The sequence below is a fragment of the Acipenser ruthenus genome, chromosome 6 (genome assembly GCF_902713425.1).
Source record: "Acipenser ruthenus chromosome 6, fAciRut3.2 maternal haplotype, whole genome shotgun sequence".
Taxonomy (NCBI): domain Eukaryota; kingdom Metazoa; phylum Chordata; class Actinopteri; order Acipenseriformes; family Acipenseridae; genus Acipenser; species Acipenser ruthenus.
Window position 1 is genome coordinate 13867756 of NC_081194.1, and position 21713 is coordinate 13889468.

At 36.0% G+C, this 21713-nt stretch overlaps 1 protein-coding gene across 1 annotated transcript in view; it reads left to right on the forward strand.

The window, feature by feature from the left end:
- The window catches only part of LOC117411047 (CUB and sushi domain-containing protein 1-like), a 615018-nt gene that overhangs the window by 292192 nt on the left and 301113 nt on the right, over positions 1-21713 (forward strand). Inside the window, exon 5 of the mRNA XM_034921683.2 lies at positions 11756-11963. Coding sequence (XP_034777574.2) covers positions 11756-11963 — 208 coding nt within the window. The remainder of the gene's footprint in view (positions 1-11755; positions 11964-21713) is intronic.

Below are 21713 nucleotides of genomic sequence, written 5' to 3' on the forward strand. Positions count from 1 at the left end.
GTATAAAACATCAAATCTGACCATTTTTTGAACCCAGCGTCTAGTGATAAAGGTAGAACATCTTTAATATGGCCAATTGGTGTTAGTACAGAAATTGAGGAAGATAAGTGGAAGTTTTGTTGAATTTTTTTTCCAAATTGAGTGTAAATTGGGCCCACATACTAATAGAACTATCTGTCCCTATTCCTCCTATAAAAGGTAATGCTGACAAGGGAACCTGTGCACCTGTTAACTTCTCCATATTTAACCATCTAGTGTCCATTCTGTCCATCAGCTAAGCAGTCATGGGTCGCAACTGAGTTGCCCAGTAATAAAATTTAAGATTGGGAAGTGCAAGGCCTCCTGCTTTTTTAGGGAACTGCAGTGTTTTAAATCTTATTCTGGGACGTCTTCCCATTATCAAACAATTAAGCAAATCAAATGTGGAAGCCGGAACCTTGACAGGTAGCATTTGAAACGGATAGTGCAGTCTGGGCAGGACATTCATTCTGATAACTTCCACTCTACCGAACAAAGAAAGGGGTAAAAACGGACCAGAGATCAAAATCTTTTTTAATCTGCTCAGTGAGTTTGGAGTAGTTTGCTTTAAATAATTATTTAAGGAGGATGGTACACACATTCCCAGGTATTCAATGCCATGGTTTGGCCATTTAAATGAAAATGAGGTTTTAACCTGTTGAGGAATCATCTTATTCATTTCCAGAGCTTCTGTCTTATCTATGTTGATTTTATAACCAGAGTAATACCCACATTTTTCAATGCATGTCATTAGATTAGGACTGGATGTCAAAGGTTCAGATAAATACACAAGAACATCATCCGCATACAGAGACAGTTTATGTTCTTCCGCTCCCACCCCTACACCTTTCATGTTCACATCCTCCCTAACTAATTGTGCTAAAGGCTCTAGGCATATTGCAAATAAAAGTGGGGATAGGGGGCATCCCTGTCTTGTTCCCTTCTCCAGCCTAAAAGAGTCAGAAATACTGTTGTTAACTCGCACTGAGGCTTAGGGGGAGGAGCACAAAGTCTCGATCAATTTCACAAAATTAGGACCAAATCCAAACCGAGTTAATACCGGGAATAAAAAAGTCCATGACACCTTATTGAACGCCTTTTCAGCATCTAAAGCGAGAATCACAGCACCCTTATCAATACCCTGGGAATGTGCCAACATTCAGAAGTCTAAGGATATTGTCTCCTGAGTAACGCCCTGTTATAAAGCCCGTCTGATCAGGGTGGATCATTTCCTTCATGATTTTAGTTAGTCTTTCCACAAACATCAACTACAAAACATTTGTAGATCTCATTTATATAGCCGTCAGGGCCAGGGCTTTTATTATTTTTAAGGTTTTTGATTACTTCATTTACTTCCATTGCAGTAATGGGTTCATCTATTTTCTTTCATAGTGCTATCGGTAATTGTGGGATATCTATAGTCTGAAGAAAATCCTTAATTTCTTCCGTATCTGTACAAGTATCAAGTGTTTTTGTACAGCATCTCATAAAACTTGGCAAAGGCTCCAGAAATCGGCTCTGGCTTAGTTAATAGCTGTTATCTTTGCCAGCGGTTTTAAGTTTCTGTACTATGGAGGAAGCTTGTTACTTCTTCAGTTGAAAAGCTAGAAGTCTACTGGCCCTGCAACCATGTTCATAATAACGCTGTTTTGGAAATAGCAAACTTCCTTCTATTTTTTCAATCAGTAGGTTATTGAGTTCTTGAAGATTACTGTTGTTGAATGTTGCTGTTCTAAATTATACATTTTTTGTTCCAGTGCAATACATAGGGAATCTTTTTTTCTTTTCCTAGCAGTTGAAAAAGCGATTATGCGACCTCTCAAAAAAGCTTCTGCACACTCCCAGGGGATTCGGGGGTTATATTAAATTCAAGATATTGCTGTAACTCAGTGCTAATAAAACTTTTAAACTCTGAATCATTCAGCAATGAGGCATTTAGACACCATCGTTTGACTGAAATAGACCTACTCAGCTCCCATATTAAAATCACTGGTGCATGGTCTGACAATGTAATAGACAGAATTTTACAGTCAACAATCCTGTGAATTTCAGATTTAGAAGTAAAAATAATAGTCTATTCGGGAGTAAGATGTATGTGGAGCCGAGTAGAAAGTAAAGTCAAACATTCAAACATCCACCAACCCTAATTCAGTGCAATTATTTTGTGTCACGCTGGCCATTTTAGAAGATGGTGTTGATACTGCGGGGAGTCTGTCAGCAATCTGTGATAACACACAGTTACAATCACCCAAAAGAAGTTTTCCAGATTCTTTTTCTAATATAAGGTTGAAAACTTTGGTGATAAACTGGGGATTGTTCTCGTTTGGAGCATACACATTCATTAATGATATGTGTATCATTGTTGAAGTTCCATTTACCAATATATATCGACCGTCTTTGTCTTTATACTGAGAACAGAGGGAGAATGGAACTGCACGATGTATTAGTATGGCCACTCCCCATTTTCTGCCTGAAGGGTAGGAAGAGAAAAATACCTGATTAACCATGTTCTACCCAATTTAAGATGCTCTGTGTCAGACAGATGCGTCTCCTCTAAAAAGGCTACTTCACTGTGCATTGACTTCAATTGGCTAAGAATTTTCTTCCTCTTAATAGGACTATGTAGTCCTCTCTCATTGCAAGTAATAACTTTTAGATCCTGGATTGTAACCAAACCGTTCTATAGCTTTTTTTCCAGTTCAAAAACCCCTCTTAGACAAAAACAGAGAAATATTCTCGATCCATTGTATCGTGTGATATTCAGTTAAATTCATTCTTCCAACTAGACTAATACAAACAATTATGCTGCTTGTTTATGGTGTAGTGTAGCTCTTTCAGTGGTGGACTTACCACTGGCCTCTGAATTCTCCTGCTGCTGTTTTCATTTTCTGAAGGCTCCACTACTGGTTTAAGAGGCCGACATCAGGTGTTGGCAGCAGCACTTTGGTTATTATTATTATTATTATTTATTTATTAGCAGACTCCCTTACCCAGGGCGACTTACAATCGTAAGCAAATACATTTCAAGTATCACAGTACAAGTAATAATACAATTAAAAGCAAGATAAATACAATGGTTGTTCTTGGGGGTGGTAAAAATAAATAAAAAATAAAATAAACTTTGAAATGTAATTTGAAGCTATTCATTTTAAGCCTGGTTTGAAGCTTCTGTTTCAGTGTTCTATTTTATGTTGTAAATTTGCAATAAATGGTATATTGAAAACAAATGTACTGTATAATGCACTGTATGAAGATTAAAATCTATATTGAAACAAACGTGATATAAAAGACAACACCTGTTAGCAAAAATATCTCTTCCCCTTAGGCTTTATTCTTTCAAAAAAAGAATTTTAATTATCACGGCATATATTGAATGTAAGTGTTTGTACTCAATGACGAGAATTTAATGAGTTTTTAATTTATCATATAAATGAGCTGCATGGTTGAACTGTTTTGTAATTATATATCTTATAATGCCAAAAGCTATCACTACTCAAGCAACAAACAAAATGGAATTTTACTGGAGATGGGATCTGGGCTTCTAACTATTTATCTGTTAATTTTTTTTTGCCATGTTACATAATTAAGTTTTAGTTCCCTCCTATTTGTATGGTAAGCCTTGGTTCACAATTACATGTTAGGAAAGTATCACGTAATTACATGATAAAAATGATCATGTATTTACGTGATAACACATAATAACTTATATACGTGAAAACAAACAATTACGTGAAAGTTATCATGTAAAATACAGTTGAATCCCCCCACCCCCAATGTGACAGCAATGTGCACTTACATAAAAATAAAAGAATAAAAAAAAATAAACACATGTTACTAAGTTATCTACAAACCCTTATTATGCACTTTAAAATAATAAATACATAATGCTTATTTTAGATGACTGGTACATGGAATCTATTTGTAACTCAAAAGTTAAATAACCCAACTGCATGCCCAAATATAAACAGGTTATTAATTTAACAGTTCGGTACTAAATTGCATAGGAAAGTCAGAAATAATTACCTTTGTTTTTTTAATGGTTCACAAATATACAGCAATTATAATATTCTTCCACTGAGCAAATTAGCAAATCATTATCTTACACAAATACTAGATTGGGTGCATAATATAAATAGTTAATCATTAATTAACATCATTAACATATGAGGAACAAGTCTAGGATCCTTGAAATACTTTGTGAAAATCTTCAACTTCAGTTCTCAAAGATCTGTTGCACTAAAACTCAAATATATACAGTATGAAACACCTTGGTTACTGTCTTCTTAGATGCAAGCATTGTTTTAAATCCATTAGGCTATATTCTCAAAGCTCTTTACAAAGCTAGATCCAATTACAATTCTAAAACAAATTAAAAAAAAAAAGACTGTTAAACAGACCTATAATATAAATGTTAGTTGTTTATTTCTGATTGCTAAGTTTATTATTATTCAAACAACATTTGCTTTAAACAACTCCAGAATGCAAGACTAGCAATGCAATAATAATATCTTTATTTTTATATAGCGCCTTTCATAGTGGACCACCATCACAAAGCGCTTTACAGAGGTAGGCTATGAACTGTGCCTTATATGCAGAGACACTTCCAATAGGACACTGATTTAACATCTCATCTGCAGGATGGAGCACAAGGAGGTTAAGTGACTTGCTCAGGGTCACACCGCGAGTCAGTCAGTGTCAGAGGTGTGATTTGAACTGGTGACCTTCTTGTTAAAAGCCCTGGACTTTAACCACTGGACCACGAGCAAGGCTCCTTGGATGACATACATTTTTGCTTTAATAGAAAACAAGTTATCTGCCAATCTTACTGTTATTCAGAGTGGCGTGTGTTTATATAGTAACTGAACATGTTTGTCATGTTAAATACACATGTTATTGTTCAAATTGAATATGGTGTGTAAAATGTAATGTGTGATAAATTGTACAGCATAAAAGATACAACTGTCAAGTAACATGAAAAAAAGAAATACTGTTTGTTTAGTTTAACTTTTCTTAAGTGTGCCTTAAATATTTCAGGTAACGTCACATGCACAACAGAACATACAAGTTAGATGAGCTGTGCTATTACAAGGATTTCCCATTAAGAATAGAAGACGTTAGTGTCTGCAATATCTATCATTATGTAAAGTGCAAGACGTGTTTTTTTCTTTTTTCTTTTTTTTTTTTTAAATGCAGTGGTTTGCGATTTTATATTTAATGCCGTTTATTGGAAACAGTACTCCTGAAACAAAGTTTATACTGTATGATTAAATGTATGCACAAGCAAATGTTGCTTCACATATAATATCAATTTAGAATTTGTTAACATAATACGGGATTTTCCTTTAAATACCCATACCAGACCAATTTCACTTATATAGTGTCCTTTGTGTACAAGTATCCCAGGGTGCTTTACAAAATTATACAGCAAGCTAAACTGCTCGCTATTTGGAAGCAAGTTCCAAAGTGAAGAACTAAAAGCCCCTGCGCCATTGGTTTTTAAGCGAGTTCTCGGAGTTACCAATCATTAGCAGATATCAAAGTACAAGCAAGTTTGTAAGGAATAAGTAACTCACAAATAGGCAGGGCCAGAACCATGAACTGCTTTATTTGTGAGGAGCAGTGTTTCAAAATCAATACGATACTTCAAAGGAAGTCAAGGGAGGGAAATAAGGTGAATAGATTCTGGGGTAGATGTACCAAGATGGGCGAGTCGTAGCGCAGACATAACACAATTTGCATTTTTGTTGCGACAATTAGCAAAGTAAACATTGTGTCTTATGTACAATAAAATATGTTAAAGAAGAGAGCCATAATATATCAATTTCAATATTTTTTGCGTCCTCTTAGCGAGATTTATAAAAATAAAATAAAATAAAAAATGTGTTTCTATCAAAGAGCTTTTCATAATCATGCAGTAGTTACTCATTAAACCGAACATGTTTGTCCGACATAAGGAGGTGTCAGGTTTTTAAAAAAATACAATAAAATCGCACACATACATTTATAGTGCTTAATGTATAAATCATTGTGCTAAAATAACACCAATGTGTTTTGGGTAGACTACACATTACGTAAAAATATAAATCTGTACAGTAGGCCTATACAGTACGATAGTAAAATCAAATGAATACTTTTACTTTTTTACTTTAGACTGTAGGCTACTGGTAACACAAAATACATCATGCTGCTGCATTGTACACATTGGTGTACAATATGAATAACAAATTATTTTAAATTGAAACACAATTATTTTAGCTGTTTTTTTATTATTATTTTTAACTTGGCCTACTTAGTAGCCTAGACAATTAACACAAAATAGATCACGGTGCCACGTTGACAAGTTAGGATTCTTACTGGAGGACAGATCAATTCTCATTAATATGAATTTCAAGGGACCAGCACATACATTTTGCATTATAACACTAATTTGTATCATGAGTAGCCTATAACCAACCTATATACTGTCAGTTTGTATTTAAGCTAGTCAGTGGTGCAGTGCTAAATTGTGCACAATTACAAACCACCTGCATGTTAATAATAGAATAGGTGTGTTTCCTATTCCTAGGGCACTTTCACATCTAGTTCGTTTGACTCTTTGATGCGGATTGAAGTGCAGTTCGGTTCGCTTGGAGTGATATGTGAAACCTCAGGGAACCAAGTAATCGCACAAGGATGCGCATCAAAATGGTGGTCTCGGTTCACTTGGAAATAGACTTGGTACGTTTGCCACTTTGCTCCATTTCAACTTTTTGCAATGTGAAACCAAAGTTATTCCAGTTCACTTGGAAACGAACCGCTCCAAACAGCGAAGCAAATCGTGGAAATGACGTACTTAAGCAAGCACCGAGGAAAATGTCTCCCCACTGTCTCACATATGCAACGCAGGGCTTGTCAAAACACACACACACACGTACACAACAGCACATCACAAAAAAAAATACCATGGGGTTGATTTATTAAATTCAGTGAAATTACGCTAATGCCAGTGTTTGAGAGTTATGAGCAATATGCACGTTCTTTAAGCATAATAGCAAAACTGTCACAAGGCAAATAAAACAGGAAAAATATGAATGACAATTGAATAATGATTTAGCACATGTATTGCGCCTGGCTTTATTGTACAATATACACTCGCAGGAAAACATTGTGCCAAGACAAAGCGGTTCTGTCTGTACAGACATTAGTCACTGTTGCATTTGCTCTGCTTCGACTGTTTAGTAAACCAGCTCCTGTTGCATCTATATCTAACCACATTGTCATCTCTACAACATTCACAACAAGCTATTATTATTATTATTATTATTATTATTATTATTATTATTATTATTATTATTATTATTATTATTATTATCAATAACAGCTAAATTGCACTTTCATAATCATGATTGTCTCTGGCATTTCCTCCAAAAGAACAGTGTTTTTTTTCCGACAAATACTCTTTCGTCATATTATGTTTCTTCGGCAATGATTTAAAAGAAACTCAAATTCGCTTAAATTTTTCTGTTGTGAAAACGAACCGATGCAAACCTAATAAAATGTGTTCATTTGCAAGTGAACCACAATTCAAATCACTTGCAAGTGAACTAGGTGTGAAAGTGCCCCTATACAGATGCTCAGAATGAGCTGGAGGGGTTAGCGGCACATGTGCAGTCTGTTGCCCCCAACACGTTCATAGAAATGTGTTTAAGGCTTGTAAGTACACCCTGCTTTTAGGGAAAAATAGGCATATGGTTGTTTGCCTCAAATGCATTGGGAACAATTGGCAACGCATGAGAAAAAGTGGACTGGGAAAAGCCAGCAACAGCAGCAGCAGATTCCTGGCATTTGAGGCAGGAACTAAAAGACTACTATTGAAAGGAATAGCAAGGATGCAGCCATGTTACAGAAATTAGTTCAGCTGGAATACAAGGCGATATCCACCCCACAAATTAATGATTCCTATTTAACTATATAATCTAGAAAACATATTGCACAGGCACGATACAATCTGTTTTCAACTCACTCATGGTTTAAGCTGCCACTCGTAGGCAGCCTCTGACCTCTTGTTGGGGGGGGGGGGGGGGTATCAACTTGTATTGTGCAGCACCCTATTCATTATTCTCTCGATATATCACAAAGAGTTCATGTAATGCAACCTACATACACTGTTTTACTGTATTCTCTCTAAACCTTGCCCTCCGCAATAGCCCTAATGACTAAATCGCAGCTTTTGAAATACACAAATTGTGCCCTCAATCTCGTAGAGCTACCAAAAACAAAACAAACTAAAATCCTAAACAACCCAGATAAAGGCACTCCTTTGAATAGAACTGTAAGAACAATGTATGATTGCAGCAGCTATTAACCTTTCAAAACACTATCCACCAAGAGGATTACCATAAGCATTCTGTGGAGAGATGTTTCACCATCTGAGCAGCAGTTGATTAGTCAAGGATTCATTTTACAACAAAGAAACCAATTTCATAAAGCTTCCAAAATCTGCAGGGCCTCATTGGTAAAGGAAGAAAAGGCATTGTGGTGAAATATATCATATGGACACCATAGTACCAGAGTTCTCTTTATCTGATATCCTTTGGGCTGAAATGGACAGGAATTAAATGCTCTTGATAGTTGCATGTTACACAAAACTTGGAACAATTTTGGTATTTTGGTAACTTAATTATCACACTAGTGCTTATTTTGACCTTTTTTGTGGACAACAAGTACAATAACATTTGAACCTGTGACCCTGTATTAGCCAATTGGGTTTTGAGTTGTAATAAGGGTTTAACTGTATAATTAGTGTTGTGCATTTTTTGGTTTTTATCTTGAAAAAAAATTCCCAGGAATGTTTTAGTTTATTTTACATATTAAAATAGGGATAAAAATGGGTAAAAATAATTATTTTAATTGAAACATAATCTCAGTATACACACTTTACATGTGGAATATGATACATAGCAGTTCTGGTTTCTAATTAAGTTTAATGTCCCTGGCATGTATGATGATGAAAAATCTGTGCAAGTCGAAGCCACATTTTCCCAAGTTAGCTGGTACTTTGCGAATGTTTGGGCAATCGTTGTGCTGACGGAAACAGTATCTACAGAAGGTATGGACATGACATCAGCACAAAACAAGCCAGTTTTTATTCGCCTTGAAATCATGAGAAAAGAAAATTGACAGAAGTGGACGGTGCAAGCCGTCTCGAGACGTGTCAATCACACTGGACATTTCCATCAATGCGTTCCATAAGTTTACCAACTAAAGCATCACCACTTTCTGTCAAATATTTACGATTAAGATTGTCGGCGTTAGGCAGTGTTTAAGCTGATGGGCAATACTGTTGCACGAAGTCACCTCTCTGCAATAAATAGTGGCTGTCCAGCAAAGTACAGCGCTCTGACAAACTCATTAACACTAGAACGACCGCGTTTATAGGCATACCTAGAACAACCATGACCGGTCAATCTGACCGGCGTATTAAAAACATTAAAAATATTATAATGAAAGGACAAACAATTGAATATAAGTCATAGTTTTATTCAGGAACTTCATATAAAACATCTACACAACCGAAACATTGTAAATAAACATTTGAACAGAAATGTGTTTATATACAGACATATTACAAAATGCGCATCCTCAAAAAACAGTAATAAATGAAATAAATGTATGTATATACAAGTATATCATATACTGTACATAGAAAACTGTACAACTGAAACAATGTAAATAAGCATCATTTTTTTTTTAAATAAATGGGTTTATATTGCCTACATAACAAAGCGCAACCGAAGCTATGCGTTTATATACAGACATAATCGAAATGAGATGAATAAATAAACTTTTGAACAGAATGGGCTTCATTTACAATTGTTTACAAAGTCTAAGTGCTGGCACAAATCACACAGCTACTGCGCGTTTCAAAATATACAGTGCTCTTACCGCATTGTCCATCTTTGCTGCATCAGAATCTTGTCTGGTAAAATTTGCAGTAATTCCAAACTCTCTTTTCTGTCCTGCTTCTTCAGCGTGTGTACTGGGGTAACAATGAATTTCTTAGAAAAACGTGCGACTTATAGTAACCAGTGTAGACAGACAGCCTGGCGCGGTGGGCTGTCAAGGCTGATTGATTGGCTATCTATCAGAGGCTGATTGAAACAATAGAAATGTCAACAGACAGCTTACTTGAGGAATGCAGACTGATATAATCAGACTTCAATATGGATGCAAGTCCCAACTGATAAACACAAATAATACTGCAACATTTAATTGTTATAATATGTATCAGTCAATCTGACTGTGCTTGGTTGGAATAGGTATGACAGTATTTTATCTTGCAGCTACGCGATTCTTTTTTAGTCAGGGGAATTAGTACATATATTTAGGAAAAGTCAGGAAAGCACAGCTCCGTATCTTAAACACACGCACAAATTTAAATTCCAAAAACAGTCAAAATTACCGCCTAGTGTTAACACAGTCATTCTGCACTCTCTTTTATTAAACAGCGTGTAAAAGCCGCATAAATGGATTACTTGTCCCTCAATTCACTTTCTTGATTTAGTTTAATGTGTCTCTTATTTTTCAGTATGTTTTTATTGTCAGCGCAAACCTCAACGCAGCAGTATTTAAAGCACTATGCATCCTCTGCCTCATCTGACCCACTTCTGCTACTTTTGCTTATTACAATGTCAGAGGCAAAATAAAACTGCATTTTAATCAAAATATTGTGTATTTCCTAGAAATGTCAATTAGTAGTTAAGCTGTCTCTGCATCCTAATAAAGAAAAGAACTACCAATTAAAGATTGGGTTTAAGATATTTTTCTCTTTTCTGCAAATCAAGGAAATTTTAAATGATCACTCTGTTAAACAAGTGAAAATAACAAAAGCACAACGATAACCTAGGCGACGGCAAGAATGAAATGCAATTAGGTGAGCAATTAAAATAATTTGTCAGGTCTGTTTGAAATGAAAATTAAGCGAAAACGAATCAGGCTCAGTTAAAATATGAAGGTAAAAACAAGTAACATTGTTGTGTAATTAACAGCTTTTTCTGAGTTTAATAAGGAAACAGAATCAGCTCAAAATAAGTTTAAAAGGGATGTCATGTGAAAAATAAAACCCCAAAACAAGACCTAAAACACAGCAATACAGTAAACAGTAAACTATGAGTGTGCAGAGGACACATTACTCATACTCACAGACATTATACACATACTCGTACTTGGATTGTACTGTATCTCAAGAAAGGGTTAAATCGGGTGTAACAGAAAATGTATTTCTGTCACTCCAGTCTGTTCAGAGTGACTGGACAGTGCTCCACTGTTTAGGCCAGGGGTGTCCAGTCCTGGTCCTGGAGGGCTGGTGTCCCGTCTGGTTTTTGTTCAAACTGTACCCTAAATTACTTAATTGTACCAATTAAGTGTTTCTTAGAAGTTTAATTGGTCCAATTAATTAATTTAGGGCACATTTGGAACAAAAACCAGGCAGGACACCGGCCCTCCAGGACCAGGATTGGACACCCCTGGTTTAGGCAATGCCATTAATAGTGAACCACCAATGTGCATTTCTTTCAGTATGTCAATTACTAGTCCCTCCTTCTTGCATAGATTGTCTATTTCTGTAGACTTAAAGAAAATAAAGAATAATCGGAACGGATTCCTGTATGATCGGAGTACTCCGCATATTAACAATTAAAAAAACAAAACTCAATCTGCCTTATGAGAGGTGTAATTGTTTTCTTGTTTGTTTTTCAAGCGGAAGGTGCTTGTGGTGGAACGTTAAGAGGTACAACTGGAACAATATCGAGTCCGCACTTCCCATCTGAATACGAGAATAACGCTGACTGCACATGGAGCATACTTGCAGAACCCGGGGATACCATTGCCTTGGTCTTTACAGATTTCCAGCTTGAAGATGGGTACGATTTTCTAGAAATCAGTGGAACTGAGGCACCATCAATATGGCAAGTAGACACAACATTCTGTGTTGTTTTTATTTATTTAATTTCTAAGGTTGTTGCAGAGTTGAAGCGCCACCCAGGGCTGGTTGAATCAAAATGCATTAGACGTCTTAATAGCTAGAATGGTCTTAATGGTCAGAGACTACTGTAACACAAAAAATAGACTAATTAGCTAAACTTAAAATGGGACTATTATTATGCTGATGATTATGATTGGATAGCATTTATTTCCTGTACTATGAAAAAAAGTAAACACATGTTTAACATGTTACACTAATTTGTGTTTATCAGTCTTTTATGCATCCAGCTCCTGGTGTTTTACAACACAAAACTGATTATTTGAGTTTTATCACTGAGATCGTTTTTGTCTACAGTGCACTTGATTCACATGTAGTTCATTAATAATTTCTGTAATGTCATTTGCACTTGAACTTAGTTTAAGCAGTTGAACTTGTTTGACTATACAAAGGAGCTTTGTTGTGCCGATACATTTTGAAACGTGTAAAGTTTGGTGTCAATAAATGTGAAAAATACAGCATTTTTTTCATAGCTATTTCTTAAATTGTCAGTTCCCATGGTAATATGAATTACCAATAATCGGATTATCTGAATACATATAATCTTTCCAGAGTAATAAAATGTCAATTGAATTTTTTTGTTTTTTTAAGATATCCTTGATTTTGCTTCTGTAGCCTTAAGGAGAGCTTGTAAAGGTTTGCAAACCTGCTGAGTTATAATAAACACTTCCTGTATACAACCAATCCAAATCCTCTTATTATACTGTATAGAATACAGTTACCTAAGTACTGTGCACCATTGTGAGTGGTAAGCCGTTATTCAAACAGTAATCTGCACCAAATAGCCAGAATAACTTACACATCATAACCGTTGTGCAAGAGATAAAGCAAAGTCTGCTTTAATTAACAAAGCAATTAACATTTAATAATAAGCATGTATTCCCTAACCAGCAAAGTCCATACATGAAACCCCTTAGTTTACTCATGGTCCCTTTTGATGCTAAGCCATTTCCTATTAATGTCTGTGGCAAAGTGGTGAGTGAATACAGGTGCGTGCAGTGCAGAGAATAGACAGACAATGATTTCCAGGTGCAAGGGTGTTTATTGATTTATTGAACAATGTCCAGAGCCTCATGGCGAACACCTGTAAATAATAATGATGGAGTGATACAGCGGCGTGTATCACTCGGTATTTGTAAATCCCCGGGTTTGACCCGAAACTAAAAAGTCCAGTTTTACACACCAACACTAAACACAAAACACAAACACAGTTTTTAGTGACAGTGAATAGGTGCTAGTGGTGTTTTACAGTTCTCCGTGAAATGCAGGGGTGAAAGTGATGTCCGGATTTATGCTGGCTTCCGCTACAGCTCCAGATCGTGTTATAGGTAGTCTAGTTTAAAACAAACAGACACTTATAACAAACACTAACACACAAGACAAACTCACGGTTTACAGGATGGTAACACAGGCTCCTTGTAGGTTGTCTCTAACCATTTACCAAGGAACAGATCACGTACGCTATGACCCCTATTTATATCCTTGCTCATGACCCTGAGGTTAACAAGCGCATCCACTCCTCCAATTCTCAGATGCCACACTGTTTACCGTCTGGGTCATTGAGTTTGGATACCGTAGCTCCGTCCCTTTCCTAAATGACCGACTTCCACCTACCCTACGGAATAAATTGTCATGCCATTTAGTTAAGGGTACTTTGTTCCTTTTACACGGTGCCCTCACAGGTCGAGAGGGAGATCTAACAACAAGAATCATTCGATCTCTGTCACAATGTCCCATGAAAGATTCCAAATAAAAGGCAGATACAAAAGTTCTCCAAAACCGCATTCCATTCCATTGTAATCCACAGGTTTATCTTCACTTGCTGGTCTGCAGCAAGACAAAACTCAGCAGAATAAACAGACATTCTGAAAATGCAAATGTGAATATCTCCGCTTAAGACAGGATTCACCAAAAGGGTTCCGTCTGTAATTAACTCCATTGTTTTTTCAGGGAAAAGAACATACATACTCCAAGGCATGTCTGTCTTGTTACATCCACCTGAGTGAGACTGAGGATTTCAATTTATCACCTGTGTGTGTCACATAACCTTGTTAAGGAAACCCAATTCAATTAACTTTATTATAATGAAAAAAGTATGAAATTACTGAATTTGTTATACACCCCTCACCCCCCATTAATAAAGAGTGACATGCGACAATGCACCTAACCATAAGAAAGTTTCAAATGTTCCACATGGTAGGTCGAGCATCTATCTTGATCCAGTTCATCCACTACAGCGTAATTGAGTTCTCTAAGTTGCCTCTTGATCCGACAGGGCCCATACAATTTAGGAGCAAGTCTGGCAGCAAAACCCTCTGCACCTTTAAATAACCAACATTTTTGTACCCACACTGTTTAGTAATGCACATCACGTCTTAGTATCATAATACATTTTGTTTTACTAACCGGCGGATACTTATAACTTGATCCAAATACTGCTATTGATCAACAGAAATTGATGATTGACTATCCAAATCTCTATCACCAGGACTTAACATCTGCCCAAGACAAATTTCTGATGGTGCAAATCCTGTGGTAACTTGTTTGGCAGAATTTACTGCAAATCTACACTCTGAAAGCCAATTTGCATGTTGATTATCCACATAACAAATCATGACCTTCAGAGTTCGATTCAGATTTGATTGAGGATGGTAACTGGTTGTAAATTTCCTAACCACATCCCAATCCTTACACAACGGTTTCAAGATATTACTTGTAAATTGTACCCCCTCATCAAAGATATTTTTTCATATACTTGTACTTGCTAGAACCGAAGTCTTTGTATTTTATCTTGCTCTTAATTGTATTAATACTTGTACTGTGATTCTTGAAATGTATTTTTGTTTACGACTGTAAGTCGCCCTGGATAAGGGTGGCTGCTAAGAAATAAATAAATAAATAAATAAATAAATTAATAATAATAATAATAATAATAATAATAATAATAATAATGATAATAATACCCCACCTAGTAAAAATCTCACGTATCAGAATGTTTGCAATTGTTGGAGCATTGGTTTGCTTCGATGGGAACAAGTCCACCCACTTTGTAAAATAATCAACAATCACTAATAAATTCTGATAGTCTTTCTTACTCCCGGGAAGTGGTCCCATCACGTCAATATCCAACATTTCCAATGGTTCCTATACCTCTGTGGGGACCATTAATCCACCTGGTTTTGGGTTTCAGGGTTTAACCTTTTGACACTTGACAAACTTGCACATACCGCCACACATCTTTAACCCCTGGCCAATAAGCAACTTGTAGAACTCTCTAACGTTTTCCTTTTACCCAAGTGTCTGTGGTGTAAAAGTTATGATGGTAATTGTAAGCACAACCATTTAACCCTTTGCGGTCCTATGTCGGACCAGGTCTGACATTACAATTTTCCCTTTCCTGTCCGACATCATCAAAAAGACGTAAAGCACGGGTCTCTAGTAGTTTTTTCTCCGGAAAAAGTCGAGAAACCTATTCAATGGCCGAGTGAGACTGATAGGAGCTGAGAGAAGCCAAAAAAAAAAGGGGCGGATCTGAGCAATACACATAGCCTGGCACCACAGAGATAACATGGCCATAAACAAACAACATACTTGCTTCTGCATCCAGTGTTCAAAGAATATCACAGACATTTGCAGAGCTTTTTGAGATGTTACAGTAATAAAATAATGACGGATCGCATTATTGAGGAGTTTGGTGATAAAACAAGCGATCAGGAGATGATTTATCAGTGGCAAAATATGTGAGAAATGTGAAAAATACACCGAACAAGGGGTCGGGCGGGGCTGGAGATGCAGTATTATTTTATTTTGAATGAAGCTGATTGGTCACATGAATTTCACGATAAAAGCTAGGAAGCCGTAAAGTTGCTTGCAACTCTAATTATTATTATTATTATTATTATTATTATTATTATTATTATTATTATTACTGTTTTTTCGTTTTTTTCTCTAAATTTTTTTTAAACTTTTTATTGTTAAGTCATTTATTTCACGTTTTTGTCTGTTGTAAGCTACTCATTTCAAGCTTGTATTGCAATACACAAAGGTGTATTGTATCGTGTTGTAAAGTATTGCGATGCATCGATACACGATGAATCATCTCACTCCTATTCATTCAGAATATGATTTCATGTTTTGACAATATTCAACATTGATTCAGTCTCCATTTTTCAAAGGCCCACATAACTGCCAAAACACTCTTTCAGTGGTTGAATAATTTCTCATCAGCTGTTAGTGTTCTACTAGCATATGCAATCACCTTTTCTTGTTCATTATCAACTTATCAAAACAGCCACTAAACCAATTTCACTGGCATCAATATAGATCTTGAGACAGATCAAAATTGGGGATAGCCAACACTTAAGATTGTTTAGAGGATAAGCAATCCCAGAAAAATCAGGAATAAACCGGTGATACCAACCAAAAGCCTTTTGCAATGCTGACAACACACTGAATGTCCTTGAAATGCTGCTGGACGGTCTTAGAATATATCAAAATATCATCAATGTGTATGAAACAAATCTTTTCCGCTCAGCTCAGCTAAAACCCTTTCTATCACTCTCTGAAAAGTAGCAGCTGGATTAACTAAACCAAAAGGCTTAACTTTAAATTGGAACAAACCTTGGGGAGTGGAAAAAACAGGTTTTTCTCTTCGTACTGGTTTTAACTTAACTGCCAATAGCCATTTTTAAGATCAAGTGTGCTAAATACTGATGCACCACTTATTGTCATTTTACAGACATTTAGCATCCGTCATCCGAAGAAGTCGTGCGTCAGTCAACTGCACACTAGATGCATTAATATCATACTTCAGAGCACTGGTGTGCAGTGGGGGCTTTGTAGTAAATATACCTAGCTTCAATATTTTAATAAAAAAATAAATACAATTCTGTTGTACATAACTTTGAACACATTTTTTTTAAATGTAGTATAAACTTAATGATCAACAAATGCTGATGAAAGTTAAAACGTTTGCTAATTACTACATTTCTACTAGATCTATAATAATGTTGTTACACAATACATAATAATAATAAAAAAAAACCATATGATATTACACAACACAGTTGTCATAGCATCAGAAACCATATGACCAAAATTTAATTTTTCAAACACTCGCTCCTGTAATAAATATATCTAAAAGTTGGGAAGCTAGCAATGAGCTACCGAAAATACTTTACAACAATGACCTTCTACTACTCTCTATGTATGGAGCCAGAATTTCCATCCCTTTCATGTACTGCCCCTCTTTTCTGATTGTTAAGCCCTGACCGCTTTTGCCCTGTCACGCTTCTTTCTCTGATGTGTGTCTCCAGGTTAGGCCATTGTTTCTTTACTTCCTCGACTACAATTGAAATAAAAAGTATATGCTTGTAATAACCTATACTGCACAGAATCCATGTGATTACGTATGCTATCAGTTCATAATTTCATGTTTTATAATACATATCATTCATGCCCAAGTCCACGGCAATGTCTTTCCATATGTTTTCTTTTTTTTCAAAGTCTTTGTAATCTTTGTTAGATTTATCATAAAGCAATTTTTGTTTGGAGACACACTCAATTAGATTTTCCATTTGTTCAGGGAACTGCAAGAATCCATGTGTCGTCCCAGTCATTTTTCATTGATCAAAGTATTTTTTAACACATGTTAAATCGGATCAAATCAAACTTGTTTCGATTCCAAAATTGACGCATCACCGTCGTACGACAATTACGGTCTCAGTGTGCAAGGTACAATAGGGGATGTGCATGATTGTTTTTTACTGTTTAGACGCACGTTAAATTCGGATGCGTTATCAGATCCAGTGTGTAATGGCCTTTAGTCTTTGCATTAAGCATCCTAAAATCAATACAAAGCCGAACATTTCCTTCTTAAGCGGCAACACTACAGGAGATGACCATGGCGAACAAGAAGGTTCCACAATCCCTTTGCCAACATTTAATTTGAGCATTCACGTGTTTCCTTGGTGATAACCTATAGTTCTTACTACACAGAGGACAATTGTCTGTCAAATCAATATGATGTTCCATAACATCAGTACAACCAACATTCTCAGTACACACCCGATTCGAATCCAACAGTGATTGCTTCAGTCTGTTCTGGTTTCTCATATTCAAATCAGAGCCACTCACTACACTGTCAATCAGTTGAACATCATCTGTGATATCCACAGCTACTGCCTGGCTAAGTGTAGTATTGGGGCCAGCAACCAAATACAGATTCACACTAGTATTTTGTTTCATATAATGTGAACCATTAGGACACCATGACCCTACATCAGCTATACCTCCTGCTGCATTTTGAACAAGCTGTAAATGTGATAAGACATGATGTGGAATTGTCAGATAGATTGGGAAATTACCTGGTTTGCACATATTAAATTTGTTATTCTGGACATCTCTGTATACCAGTATAAGCCAAAAATTCCAATCCAAGCAGCAAAGACAATGACAAATGCTCCTTTTCATTACTACAGTTGGTACACACCATTGTTCCCCATGTACATTATACTCTAAATCCACTGGGTAATTTTCCTAACTGCAATCAGCCACCAGTCCACATTTTTACACTTTTAATTTGGCTTTATTTTATCCCACAGTTCCTCCTGCAAGAGTGTGCAAAAGTAGACCCACTATCCAGAAGTACTTGACTACCATGTATCGAAAACAAATCACAACTACCAGCTGTTGCAAACCACACCTAACCACCTAACCATAGTGGTTTGTGTTGCTTTTCTATGCTCAGAATTCACAAAATTAACAGTACCACATTTCCCTGGAAGGAGATATTTGAATCATGTTGTACATTTATTTTACTATTGTATTCAAACCAGAATGTTTACTAGACTTCTCCATAAATGCAAGTCTCTGTGTATATTCAGCATGCGCTGTCCAATCCCTTTCAATCTGTTCCCCCAAACTCACCAAATCAATATTGTTACCAGTTTTATAACGTGACTGTGAAGCTAGCCTTGGATTGGCATTTTTCAAACTCCAAGAAACAATCTCTTGCTCTGACATTTTAGGATCAATTTTTAGAAATAACTCTCGCACTTGATAAGCAGTCTCTAAAACTTTTGAGTTTCTGTTGAATACGCTCTCCCAGTCTATCCAACAATTCTTCTTTGTAATTCACAGATAAAAAAAAAGCTTCTAAACTTCTTTAAACTGAGCCCATGTCTGTATTTGATCCCAAACAGCAAACCACCAACTTCTGGCAGTGCCCCTAAGGACAGTCCAAAGTATTTCTAGTATTTCACGGTCAGACATGGCTTTAAAAGCATGATAATCTTCACAAACATCAATGAAATGCACATGATTAGAATTATCTGTTTCACCAACAATGGACTTTAAATTCACACCCTGCTTCACCCCTTGATTAGTACCTTGTCTAACTTCTTCAATTAACTGTTTAATCTTTACAAATGTTCCATCCCATTTACTTTCATATTGGAGAAAACATTTTGCAATTTCTTCCAACTCCAACAATCCTTGTACATTATTTTTTCCCAATTCTTGCATTTACAATTTCACTAAATGAAGCATTATCTCCTCCAGCTAACTATGATTAGTTTGTTCATTGGCTTTTAATGCAACAATTCGTTCAAGCATATCAGACAAGTCAATTTTGTCAGAATCACCTGTTAAATTAGAATCTTTTCCAAACTGAGCAATTTCACACTTAGATTCCACAAACACAGGTGTCTCTACCATAGCTTTATTACGTTCTACATTTTCTTCCTGAAGCAGTAATGCCTCTAAAGGACTGGAAAGGCCATTTCTTTGACCTTCCATTATAGGAAACTGTACCTAAAACAGTATGTTGTTCAAGAAAGCCATCACTGTTAATTGAAATCAGGTTTCCCTCAGAAGGACAACATAAAGTTGCTTTATCAATTGTTTGTTTTATTTTAACCCTTTCAAGGCCGAGCCTGAATATTTCAGGCACCTGAACATTTACCTCCAGGCCGAGCCTGAATATTTCGGGCCCCGCCGTTTCACAACGCTGCCTGTTTTGTTTACCAATGGATGAGTCTTGAGGCATGCGCACCACACTCACACCAAAGATATTACCAAGGTTCTCAATTCCACCATTATTTCCGTCCTGCTTTCTTTATTTTTACAGGTAAGATACAGTAGGAAACAATCAAAGAAATGTGAATCAATGGTTAAAAACTAAAAACTAAAGACATATACAAATTAACGGCTAATACCATATAATAATAGAAAGAATGTATATTTTTGATTAAGACCAGTCTATATTTATAACTTTTGAAAGCTTGTTAAGGAAACATGGTCCAAATATGTCTGATGTGTCATAACTCAATTTGATTTTGAGGAGTGCCCTGAATAGGATATACTGTACATGTGCTGCACTTGCACTAATTGCATAGAACAGTCTTACTGTTGTAAACTTTGAGTGAATGCACACAAAACACAATTCTCATAATTTAATAGACATCAGGGTCACTTCAGTTCATCCAAATATTATTAAATACATGTCAAATGGCAACAAAATGGTTTTGAATTAGGTTTTGGAAAACACAAGGGAGAACTATTAAAATAGAATACATGTTATTGCATACAGTATTGTATACATTAATAGTTCTTATGGATGATGGCATAACCCCTCAGCTTATCAATGTAATGAAAACTCAAGATACATACAGTACTATTGTACATTCTTGTTGGTTTTCTGGTATACTGTTAAACTACATTCCCAATACTGTAGAGATACTACACTATGTTATAGTAACATTGTACCTTGGTAAATATGAACTTGCCACATCAATGTGCATAAAGGAGGCTGTGTGGTCCGGTGGTTAAAGAAAAGGGCTTGTAACCAGGAGGTCCCTGGTTCAAATCCCAGCTCACTCACTGACCACTATGTGACTTTGAGCAAGTCACTTAACCTCATTGTGCTCCGTCTTTTGGGTGAGATGTTGTTGTGACTCTGCAGCTGACGCATAGTTCACACACCCGAGTCTCTGTAAGTCGCCTTGGATAAAGGCGTCTGCTAAATAATAATATAGTAATTCCAAATACTTATAGTTCTACTAGTATAAGTGTATGCTACAATATTTTAGAACAAACAATATAGTGCATTTTTTAACCAGGTTAACTGTCTTTAACACAATAATAAATCAATAAACAAGTGTCACTACAAAGCCATATGAATACAAACATTATCTGTCTTGTGTTTGTAGTTTCAGACCATTACTAGATAACATAGAGCATAAGTAACAATCCAGTGAGCCAGCATATATCTGTTCTAGTTAATTGGGCAAGCTATTTATATTTGGTAATATTTACTGCAGCCATTTGTCTTTGCTGAAGTTTACTAGTCACTTCATTATGCAGCAATAGGAACATGAATTGCAACTGCAATTATAGGGTTTCCCTATTTGTTCATAAGCACAACCACAAATAATTCAATTACTGCAGTTCTGCTCAGGCATACAGTGGTGGTAATGCTTACCCAGCTCTATTTCAGATGTATCAATTCGGGGAACATGTATAATTTTATTTCCTAATACTTCACAGCAATATTTTTTACTGTTTAACTTTATTTATTAGTGCAAGATAAGCAGTTTCCAATTCCTATTGCAATATAATTTGACAGAATCCTTCGAGTGCAATTTAATGACACTGGACAATTTAAAACAAAGCCAAT